Genomic DNA, 11,592 nt, shown 5'->3' on the forward strand with positions numbered 1-11,592 from the left:
ACTAGCCCAGACTATGTTACAATATACTGAGGTCATAATATACCAAAAAAAAAAAGTTTCCTGGTACTTAACCTTTACTATTCAAATACCAACAGAGTATTTTATTGATTGATTTTTCGTTCTAAGCTTTCCAGTTTTTGCCCAGAGCACAATAATGCTTATTTAAATGGTTAAATAAATTAATGACTGTTCTGGTCCTGGCCAGCTCATGAACTGAAATCCTGATTCACATGTGAAACAGCAGATAATCAATAGGTTCACGTGTAAGGACACACCATACCTGCCAGTGGGAGCGAACGTCATCATCACTGCGCTGCACTAACTTCACGTTTCTGTGGCCACGCCTCCTGACAGCAGATGGTATCAACCATAATGGCGGGGGTGTGGATGGAAGTTATTTAAAATAGTATTCCATAAGATTCACATATCCTGTGTGAAATCCGTATTAACAGTGATTATATGTATGTTTTGTTTATTATATTTAATATAAATTTACATTCAAAGGCTACATACTGCTTACAAATGGTTAACATTTTACACTTGCCCTCCTCCCATAAGGGTGGTATGGCCCTTTAAATCTATCTGGGCTAAGCTGGGAGTCAGGGTTTTCTAGAGAACGACGTAAAACGTCGGCCGCGGTGTCAAGTTACGGGCCGTTCTTGTCAAAAAATAACCAGAAGTATAATATATTAATTTAGTTTTAAAGGGAAAAGGTCCCCGTTAGTATAGTTCGACAACCAGTAAGAATTTAATAGGCTAAAACATGTCCACTCCGGCCAGACGAAGACTTATGAGAGATTTTAAACGGTAAGTTCACGGTCTGAAATACCGCTGGGTTAGCCGTTTTTTTCAAAACAGCTAACGTTAGCCTAGCTTACGTCAGCTTGTTAGCGCTAGCGATGATATTTTACAAAAAACGGCCAATTTGAGCTTCTTGGGTTATTACGTCTTTAACACCGATAGCTTTTGGTTAAAATCTGTATTTAAGAGCCTGTGTGATGCAGGTAAGTATTGTTAAATAACAAAGAGCGAGAAACGCCGGAAAAGCGAACAGTGCTAGTAGGCTAGCCGACTTGGTTTACTGTTGCAGTTTGTAACTGCTGGCTAACCCTTAACTAGCCACCATTTAAATGTCCGACAGAAGTAACCAGATTGACACTTTTTTGAAAACTAACGTTCGATTAAATCTTCCCTCCTCTTGACAATAAACTCAAATAGCGTAGTTGTTGATAAATTCGTTTGTTTTATAGCCCTGTAATAACAGTTTATTAAAGTTCATTTAAGTAATATTTTCATTGCCGGAACTGAATAAGTTTTGCAATGTGAGGTGACCATACAATCCCGCAATTCCCTGAAGATTGACTTTAGTGACGAAGGAAGTGACGAAGGAAGTCACGAACAAGCGGTGGCTGCATTCTGTGAAGGGAGAAGCTAAGAGAATTATTGTTCTGACTGTACAGGAACATTTTGTCCACGAAAAGAGTTGTTTCTGTATTTAAAGCAAGCTTCACTGCGTCCAAAAACGCATATCTAGATAGTCTGTTCATTTCAGGGTTCTTTGGCAGAACGTTAATATTGGGGAATCTTTTGAGTTGAGGATTTCGTTTCAAATAGCCTCAACATTGTACTGCAACTTGTATAAAGTTTCAACCCAAAATAAATTTTAAAAAATGCTCAATTTCAACAGTGTATTAGGTTTTGGCATAAAACGTCTACCTATTTATTGTTTTGGTAGGTAGTTTACTTGCAATGTTTTGTTTACTCATGCAAAAATTCAAGTTTGTTACAGTGAAATGACATGTTTGGTATTTAAAACAGCAAAAGTTAGTGAGACAGGAAAGAATCTCTAACCCGTCTCCTCAGCCGGGTTCCGTTTTCCCCTCTCGGGTACATTTAAACTAATTGTAGTTTAATTAATATGCCCCTTCTGAAAACATCATAATGGTGTGGAATGCAGTCATCTTTGGATAAGGTGCCAGTCATAGAGCGGCTCTTTTACATCCCAAGGGAATGTAAATGTCCTGTTTTCAGAGGTAATGTTGGGATTGTAGTTATGGATTGGATAGAGGAGGTCCGACCTTGTGTACGAGCTAGACATCTATCGCCAAAAGATCAAGCATATTTTGTGTATGATCACCTGGAAGGTGAAGCTAAAGAGGAGAAAAGATATAGACGCCTACTGACAAAGAAAATCCTGAACACATTTTTTTTTTTTTTTTTCAATTTTGCAAGAATTGTATGGTTGTTCTAAATCCTATGTAACTTTAGTGGATTTTTTTTTTCTAGGAGAAAGAAAGGGCTGAGCCATAAGAGTCCCCCTTCTCTTAACCAAAACAAAACCCCAAAATAATTTTAAGCAATAACTACCAAGAGTAATTCTAAACTGAAACAGTAGCAGGTCGATTTTCTGATGAGGGAAACCAGTCAAATGTGCTCCTCGTGCGTCCAAGCTAAGACAGCTTAGCTTTGGACTAAGCTAAGCTGTTTTAGCTAAAGAACTAAAACCGGTAGGCAGCCTTTGATGGAAGGAGTCTTGCTACTTGCAATGCTAGTAGCAATTCAGTAGGGATGATGATCTTTTGTAATTTTCCACATTTGCCAAGTAGGTAAATTACTTGAGCTATAATTGGGGAACTGATTCACCCCTAGTTACCATAAATTTATGTTTTCATTTGCTGAAATGAAAAGGCGCATTTGTATTTTGCTGAGATAATATATAGATTTGGATTAAATATGATTTAAACAGCAAGTAAAGCATGTTGGAAATACAGCTTTACTGCATGAATGGCCAAATCTTGATTCTTGCCTTAAAGAGCTTTGGTCCAACCATATATTTCCTTTTCTGATTGAAAGGCTACAAGAAGATCCTCCAGCTGGTGTCAGTGGTGCCCCTTCTGAAAACAACATAATGGTGTGGAATGCAGTCATCTTTGGGTAAGAATGTAAAACGTACTTAGCTAGAAAATTTCAATATAAAATGTAAAAAAAAAAAAAAAGAAGGAAAAAATGTGTATTTGTTTTATTTTGACAGCCCTGAGGGAACTCCCTTTGAGGATGGTACGTATCTGGTTTTATTTTCGGTCTAGAATGAATTTCAAGGTTTAATGGGTGCAAACTTGAAATGCAGTTCCTGATACAAATTCTGTTTTTCATTTTTCACTGATGTAGATTGATTGAAGAGTACTAGTTAAATATTATTTTTAATTAAAAAGGCATTTGCAATAAAACCATGTTATTCTTAGTTTTATTTGTTTTGTTCTTTTCTACCTGTAGTAGGTTATTGTCATTTGTAACTTGTATTCTTTCTAATTAATATGTCAGGTCACAGCTTGTTGTTCTGTTTCCTTCATCCTTTAACCTTTATATTTTTTTGTTTTTCCCTCTCAGGTACATTTAAACTAATTGTAGAGTTCACAGAAGAATATCCCAACAAACCACCCACAGTGCGATTTGTCTCAAAGATGTTTCATCCAAACGGTAGGAGGATTGTAACCTGTGGTCACATTACTTCATTAGTGATTGTTGTGGGCCGTTTCTCAATGTGTTTTTGTCCACAGTCTACGCAGATGGCAGTATATGTTTAGACATTCTACAAAACCGATGGAGTCCTACTTATGATGTGTCCTCTATACTTACTTCCATTCAGGTAAGAAATATCAACATAACAAAGCACAGACGTAGATTTAGTCTTCTTACCCATTTTGTTCAAAGAAAGGACAAACAACTGGACTACAACCCGAGTGTGTAAACCGTTTCAAAATGTCAAAATAAACAAAAATAATCTAGTTGCTGTTAAGGCAACATTTCTGAAAGTTCCGGAGTAAAACCAGCTTTTCTTTAGTCTTTTTTTAGTTGCATCTTGAATTGATATGATGTTCAATACTTGGTTTTACCATCAACATTTTGCCTTGTTTTGAGGATGATTGGCCAGTTCTGGAAACCTTCAAACTAATTCAGTTTCTGAACTGGCTTATTGTATGTTAAAGCTATTAAAATAATTAAAAAAATTAAGCTACCTGCTACTTCATCATAGGAAAGAGTAAGCCACTAATCTTGTTCTCAATATCTCTATCGAAGCTTACTGTATATTGAAAAAATTGATTAAAAAATGTTAATATCACTGAGTCTCATTCTATGGCTAAAAAAACACTTCAGTTGAGAAAATCATATTTAACTTCATCTTTTTAAATATATTTTGATTTTTAAAGGTGCTAAAATTTCATTTCTAATGGCCTTAAAATGGTGTGAATTTATAACACTTTGAATATATTAGCCGACAGGTACTGCAATCCAGAATGAAACTTGCAGAAACTCTCTAACTTGAAAGCTGTGAATGTGACATTCAGTTTCTGTTTACATTTTTTGCCCAAAAGTCACTTTCTTTATGCTTGCTGTATGGCCTAACTAAACTGTTGCTTGGATTAAATATTACTGGAAACATACAAATGTGAGGTTTTTAAGTAAACAGCTGCAGAAAAACAATAAACTTGAACTAAGAAATTTGTAACATATTATTGTTTTTGCCCCTCCAGTCTCTGCTTGACGAACCAAACCCCAACAGTCCTGCCAACAGCCAAGCAGCCCAGCTGTACCAGGAGAACAAGCGGGAGTACGAGAAGCGCGTGTCGGCTATTGTTGAACAAAGCTGGAGGGACAGTTGACCTGACAATCCCGACAGCTGCTCGCTCCATCGTTAAGCTGTGTGTACTGCAAGTTGTAGTGGAGTAACTGAATTTTTAAACCTTTTTGCTCCCATCTTTTACTTTTACGCTTTTATGCACTTTACCCTCAACTTCCCCAACAAGGTTTTTCTGTCGGCCCAGCGAGAGTTTCTTTTTATTTGGTTCCCTCCTTTTCTAGTCGACCAGGGGAAACGGGCCATTAAGCTAAACAAGAAAAAAAAAAATCTGGTGTGTTCTTACTTGCTTTAATAACTTCCCATGACTTGTTATGGTAAAAGTCTACAAGGGTGCATCATTTAGGTCATGGGTTCTTCTCTGACTAAACCTGATTGGTTTAGTCAGTTTTCACAATGCAGTGGAATAATGAGCAGCCTGAGCATCACCTGCTACAGCTAAACCAAACATCTCTACACCACGTCCTTTGCTGTGTTGTGAACTGTTACATGCATGACATAGTGTATTCACAATCCTGTTGCGTTCTCGTGTATATAAAGAAACCTGCAACTGAAATTATGTACAGATTTTGCACTGGTTGTCCCACATGTCACTTTTTCCAGTTCTTGTAAATAAACAGTCATCCTTAACAGGGAATGTTTGACTCTTTTTTTTTTTTTTTTTCTTTTTTACTCATAATGCTATTATTCTAAGAGATGGAGGCATTCTGTTTTTGTAATTAATTTTAAGTAGAGGTAGAAGAATTGAGAAGTATTGAAAATTTCAGATGCCTGTTCTGCCTTTGATAACTAGGCCATATATTTAGTATTCATGCTAACCTTTCTTTACATGTGAAATATTGTTTTGCCCAACTTTTGCAAAGTTTTTTCACAATTCTACACAATTCTGACTCTTTAAATTCACCGTATGCGATAGTTTGAGAGCTGTCCAAATTGCACACTACCCAGTGAAATGTATAGTTTTATATTAAATGATCATTACATTAAGCTGTATAAAGTATAATTTAAAATTTTTCACAAGCTAATGAGGGAGGTGCAACAAACAGGTAAAGGCAAATCAGTCATGAGACCAAAATGATTTATTGACCTACATGCAAAACACAAAAACTGCACATCACTCTGAATACACTACCCTGATGGTGCAGGAAGATTGTAAAGGTTGATGGATTCAACTAAAAACTCCTCTTTCCTTTCATTGTTTTGCAGATGATATCCAGATTTATTTGCCCCTTAAATTGCAAAATGGTACAACTGATTCTCTTCAGCTGTTGCTAAACTGTTTAGCTGAAGTTAAATTATGGTTGGAAAAAAACTTTCTTCACCTCAATGAAAGCAAAACTCAAGTTCTATTATTTGGTCAGAAACTTCAGACTACAAATCCAGATCAGATTCTTGGTTCTTTAGCTCGCTCTTATCAGACCTCTGCTAGGAATCTTGGTTTCACTTTTGACAGCTCTCTAAAGCTACATAAACAAGTTAGTTCTGTCGTTAAATCGAGTTTTTACCACCTTCGGCTTTTAGCAAAAGTCAAATCTTATTTCGGTTTTAAGGACTTTGAAAGACTTATCCATGCCTTCATAACAACTCGACTGGATTACTGCAACTCTTTATATAGAGGGATGGAAAAATCACAGATTCAGCGACTTCAAATGATCCATAACGCAGCAGCACGGCTTCTCACAGGAACCAGGAAGCATGACCACATAAGGCCAACTCTGGCATCTTTACACTGGCTGCCTGTTTTTTATCGAATAGATTTTAAGATTCTTTTGTTAACTTTTAAAGTTTTAAATGGGTTAGCCCCCCCTTATCTTCGGGACCTTTTAAATTTCCAGTCTGTGTCCAGAACGCTACGATCAAATAATCAGTTATTACTTACAGTTCCTCGAACTCGACTTAAGAGGAAAGGAGATCGAGCTTTTTCTGTTGTTGCCCCTGTTTTATGGAATAACTTACCTTTCCAGATTAGATCTGCCCACAGCCTGGACCATTTTAAATCGCTTCTTAAAACTCATTTTTACTCTTTGGCATTTAAATGATGTGTGTTCTGTTTTGTCATTGTGTTGTTGTTTTTGTGTTATTGTTTTGTGCAGCACTTTGGTGCAGTCTTGTCTGCTGTAAGGTGCTATATAAATAAATTTGACATTGACATTGACATAAAAACTGGTGAACACAAAGACTCGGGCAGAATAACGGTAACTCTTAACCAGAGCTCCAATGGTTCAGATTAAAGCACATTCGTGTTAGAATGGCCCAGTCAAAGTCCAGACCTAAATCCACGATTCTAAACTGATCACATATGCTATCTATACAAATCATTGAGCTAAAGCTATTTTGGAAAAAAATGAAGACAAATTTCAGTCTCTAGTTGTGCAAAAGTGGTGCAGATATAAGACAAAAGAGCAGCTGTTATTACATCAAAATGGGTCCTACTGAGCAATTCTAAAAGCATGCCGCACTTATCAATTTTTGTTTCTTTTTCTGAGGAAAAATTGTACCCTCACTCAACCATTATAAGGGTTCTTTCAAAATAAGATCCCGAACATTTAAGTCCATATTTTACAAGCTGTAAAAGACTGGAAGGGCCTTGGTATTTATTTAGCCATCAGCCATGAGTGAATGATAAATGCTTTGACTAATACAGAATTGTATTCTAGTCGTATCTCTTAATTTTAGACTGCGTTTCCTCTTTGTTATTTTTCTTCCTATTATTCATGTTGGATTTTGATGTCTGTAGTTTTGTAGTTAGTATTTGTAATCATCATTTACTGGTCTCTCTTGAAAAAGAGATTTTTAATCTCAATGAAACATACCTGGTTAAACAAAGGATACATACACACATATATATATACAAACACGTTAACTTTAATAAACTACAACTTACAGCCAGCTGAACTACAAACCAAGCTCTCCGAGACAGCCGTTATACCAGACACCATAGGTTATTAGTTTAGAAATGTTTTATTTGTTAAATGAGCAGATATACTTGAACTTGGGTTTAATGTATGATGAGAACAAAAAGCGATGCGAGTGTAGAGAAGCTCCTAAAACATGCACACGGACCTGTTCTTTTCTTACTATTAATGTTTTTACAAATGCTAGAAGCCAGTCGGAGGTGCATCTTGTTCCTCAGCTCTGCAGCGGCTACAAAAATAACTTTTTAACTGACCCTTTTCATCGGTACAATACTTCATAAGTGTTAAATGAAAACAAACACATAAAATTGTAGCTTTTATTCAGAGTTCACTGGGCCAAGCAAAGCAAGCTACCTGTTATAAGCTCTCTCCTTTTTGGCCCTCTCCAGGGCTTTGTCCATGGTCTTTTCGTTCTCTCCCCGACACTTGGGGCAGTACCACTTGCCTTTGGGCTTGTGATGGAGCCCAACGCAGGAGAAATGAAACCACTCTATTGGACATTCGTCGTTGTCGCAGCCAATCATCTCTCCGTAGGAAACCTGCTCACACAAGCAGTACGTCGGCTCGTCTGGATCTATGGGCAGGTCAGGAGGCGACACTTCTCTCTCCGACTTCCCTTTAGATCGTTTCTTCTTCTTGGAAGACGTTTTGGGCCTCTTTTCCCGAGATGCCCCCACTTCCTCCGACTGATCCAGACCCCCGTAGCACTCGCGGTTTTCTCCGTTCTTCTGACGCCTCGAGCGCTTCCCTCCCGCTTTGTCTCCACCAACCGAACCCGGGGTGACTTCGTCTCGCTTCTTGTCGTGGTGGCCGGATTTGCCCGGAGTGACTGTCGCCGAAGAGGCCGACATCAGGGACACAGAAGCGGTCGTCATAGGCGTCGTCGTAGTAATGTGACTCTCTTGCACTTCTTGGGAGGAGAGGAGAAGCTCAGAATGCCACTCCATTTGTCGGGTTCGGTTCTCCACCAACTCCACCTGAAACGATGGGCATGGTAAAAACGTTTAACTAAATGAAACACACAAATCTTTAAGTTGTATGAAATCATTTTTCTTTTTATGTCATGATGGAGCAATGTTTTGCTCAATTAAACAAGGATAGTTTATTTTAAATCTATCTTTTGTGGGCAAAGTCTTTACTGGCAACACAATGATAGACTTGGCATTTATAAAGGTTGCAATTGGTGTTACAAGTTTCCAAATTACCCTACATCATGTTTACTTCAATAAACTATTGCTTTAACCTTTATTATAGTTTGACTATGAACTTTTTTACCCAGAGAAAAATGCCCTTAAAAAATGTCTGATACTTATCCACTCATGGAAAATGATAGAAGCAACTTAGATAATTGTACAAACTTCAAATTAACTCTGATTTTAATATTTCAAACTTTTCAGTAGAAGGAATTTAATTTCTTATATCTAATTAATAATTAAACGCACAAGCTTAAAATAAGTCACCTAATTTTTTCTCCCTACTGTGAGGGTGTGCATTATTTATGTGCGCTAAGGAACATAAAATCTCAGTACTCTAAATGTTGCAGGCATGTTCAAAGAAAAACTTAACACTTACAATGAATAACTTTATATGTATAACTTTATATGCATCAGCAGAAATTCTGTAAAATGTGACATTAATGTAGCCTCATTTTTATTTACATTTAATTTGTAAAAACTGGTCGTTTTGGCGAGCTACTAGAAATTCTCTTTTGAGTCAGGATGAAGAACAGAGTTCCAAAGCTTTCCTCTTTTTTCATAGTTTCTAGATTATAAGAACGACATCCACATGCACTTGAAGCAGATTAGCACCACACTGACATGCAGATGCTGCTCTGTCTTTATCAGCTGAACACAGCCAGGTTTGGGAATTTTCCACAGAGTGGCCACCTCCCAACAACTGAAGCTCTTCTTTAAACGTACCATTTGACCAGCAATCTGGATCTTTTCGTCTCCAAGCTCCTGACTGCGGATCAACGCCCTCTGGATGGATAACTGCAGCTTGCGCCGCTGAAGCGAGTCCAATTCTCGGCGGTAGCGTTCATACGCATCATCAAGCTCCTTGAGTGCATCTGGGGAAAAAAAAAAAAAAAAAAAGAACAGATAAGAAAATGAAATCACACAAAACATGCTTCCTGCATGTTAGTTATCATAGAGGGGCATTGTCAGGTACAGAAACTTTTAAATTTGCACAACATTTTAGATACGCGCTTCTACTTTCATGTAGATTTACTCAGTTCATGCTAAAATGTTACTGTGACAGAAAGTTTAAACAAATCTTTTTTGCGCCAGTTTGATAAATTACTTAAAGCACTCTTAGTAAAGTATATTTTAGAATGTTTGTTACGATGTCTTTTGTACACAGCTCACAAATAAATGTGCAAAAACAAGCCTGAACAATTCATTTCGTGGGGGCTCTTCACCTTGATACTTGGCATCTATTTCCCTCATGAGGGACACGCTCCTCTGCAAGTCGAAAGGCAGAGACTCCACCAGGTCCAAGTACTCCTCGACATAATTCACCACAACGTGGCCTGGGTCACCGTTGCTCGGGTTCAACATCGCGACTCCTTTTCACCCCAAAAGACGCTCCTACACCTGCAAACACAAAAAATCATTCTTGGCACACTCTTCTTCACCGCGAATGTTTAGCGTCGGTGCAACATCACTGTGTGCAACGTCAATATGGCAAAGAGAAGCTTGGACTCCATTTTTATTTGCCCCTAAATAAATGCTAAAAGAATCTGAGTCCACACTTCGTTGGTCTGTTCATGTACAGACCTCATAAAACCAACCATATCAGTTTTACTCTTCCCCCTTTTTAAACACATCAAACGTTTAAGGTATTAATATCTTAATGAATAACATTTAAGCAAGACAAAATCATATGAACATTTCATGACTATATGTTACATGGAGATGTCATAATACAGTTTTTGAATGGCATAATAGACAAATTTATTTTATTTTTTTTTTTTAGATTTGCACTCATGACTGAAATTAGCCCTAATCTGCCAATAATCTAACAACTAATCAATGGAATATTAGATCAGTCAATATTACGAACAAAAGCCCCGCCTTCAGATGTATTTAGGAATAATACATTTGTGTAAATGAAGTAAAATATACGTAAGATTGTACTCTTACGCTGTCTCACTTTGAACCAGAAACAGACATGAAATGAATATGTTTTAATCTGAGATTTGGTCGAAGGTACTGAATGGTAATCGATGATGTGATCTCCCATCGCCTATTCAATGTAACGTTAAAGCGTCTTCACTATTAGTAAGATGAAACTTGGATTTAACTCAGCATGGCATCAAAATTAATTTCGATTTCAATCGAGAGAAAGCTTTAAAAGGCTAGCTTAAAGCGCTATAGCTCATGTAATTATAATCACATACCGCAACGTTCAGCAAAACCTACACTGTATTAAACTGCACAGCAACTTAAATACGGATAGATTTATATAATGCTACATAAACAATCCCCGTAAATGAATATTTGCGTATCCACTCTCTTTTTTTGTGTAACTGTTAGCTAAGTTAGCCTGCTAGCTTAAACCGTTACTAAACGAAGCGTGGCACAAACACGGACAAAAACCACGCAGCTCCGTCGTATCTGCCTTATAAACGCGGCGCAGAAAACCGTACCTCTGGATATGCTTGGTTTTCCGCTGGTAGCCTCGTCTCCTTGATGGTACCGTGTTGCTAACACCAGGTTATGTGTAACTACAGAGTTGAGGAGAGTAGAGGAGCGTCCCTCCTCAAAAACCAACAACGAACCTAAATAGTTTCAGATGTGCGCATGCGCAACCCTTCCTGTAGCCAGAATGGGAGAATGTTGACTGCTGCAGTCTGTAGAATAAAGACCCTGAAATTACGGCAGCAACACCTTCCCCTCAATGCAACACAACTTGCATTGGATAGAACACTATTTCATAATTTTCTGACTTGTATAAGTGGATCCCACTCCTTTACAGAATCATATTAGGCTTTGTTTTGCAGTGTAAAGACGCTCCATTATGGACCAGGTTGATACCATT

General features: G+C 37.6%; 2 protein-coding genes across 2 annotated transcripts; one reads left to right on the plus strand and one right to left on the minus strand.

Moving 5' to 3' along the window:
• Positions 1–592: 592 nt before the first annotated feature.
• Positions 593–5,273, plus strand: ube2al (ubiquitin conjugating enzyme E2 A, like). The gene is made up of 6 exons (XM_032567134.1): positions 593–807; positions 2,854–2,934; positions 3,032–3,057; positions 3,388–3,477; positions 3,558–3,646; positions 4,533–5,273. The coding sequence occupies exons 1-6, from the start codon at positions 764–766 to the stop codon at positions 4,659–4,661; spliced, it is 459 nt and encodes a 152-aa protein (XP_032423025.1). The 5' UTR covers positions 593–763; the 3' UTR covers positions 4,662–5,273.
• A 424-nt stretch (positions 5,274–5,697) lies between these two features.
• On the minus strand, positions 5,698–11,356 carry ing1 (inhibitor of growth family, member 1). The gene is made up of 5 exons (XM_032567133.1): positions 11,201–11,356; positions 9,971–10,145; positions 9,471–9,619; positions 6,793–8,528; positions 5,698–5,808 (listed from the first exon to the last, which is right to left on the minus strand). Exons 2-4 carry the CDS (start codon positions 10,107–10,109, stop codon positions 7,902–7,904), a joined length of 915 nt encoding a protein of 304 aa, XP_032423024.1. The 5' UTR covers positions 10,110–10,145; positions 11,201–11,356; the 3' UTR covers positions 5,698–5,808; positions 6,793–7,901.
• Positions 11,357–11,592: the final 236 nt, after the last annotated feature.

Source organism: Xiphophorus hellerii, chromosome 7 (genome assembly GCF_003331165.1).
Source record: "Xiphophorus hellerii strain 12219 chromosome 7, Xiphophorus_hellerii-4.1, whole genome shotgun sequence".
NCBI classification, from domain to species: Eukaryota; Metazoa; Chordata; class Actinopteri; order Cyprinodontiformes; family Poeciliidae; genus Xiphophorus; species Xiphophorus hellerii.

Excerpts from the sequence above, each read along its gene's own strand:
- ube2al (XM_032567134.1), top strand. The coding sequence starts at position 764 with ATGTCCACTCCGGCCAGACGAAGACTTATGAGAGATTTTAAACG. Across the intron at positions 2,935-3,031 it reads TGGAATGCAGTCATCTTTGG|CCCTGAGGGAACTCCCTTTG; the intron begins GTAAGAATGTAA and ends TTATTTTGACAG. Across the intron at positions 3,058-3,387 it reads GGGAACTCCCTTTGAGGATG|GTACATTTAAACTAATTGTA; the intron begins GTACGTATCTGG and ends TTTCCCTCTCAG.
- ing1 (XM_032567133.1), bottom strand. The coding sequence starts at position 10,109 with ATGTTGAACCCGAGCAACGGTGACCCAGGCCACGTTGTGGTGAATTAT. Across the intron at positions 9,620-9,970 it reads AATAGATGCCAAGTATCAAG|ATGCACTCAAGGAGCTTGAT; the intron begins GTGAAGAGCCCC and ends TTTTTTCCCCAG. Across the intron at positions 8,529-9,470 it reads TCCAGATTGCTGGTCAAATG|GTGGAGTTGGTGGAGAACCG; the intron begins GTACGTTTAAAG and ends CCATCGTTTCAG.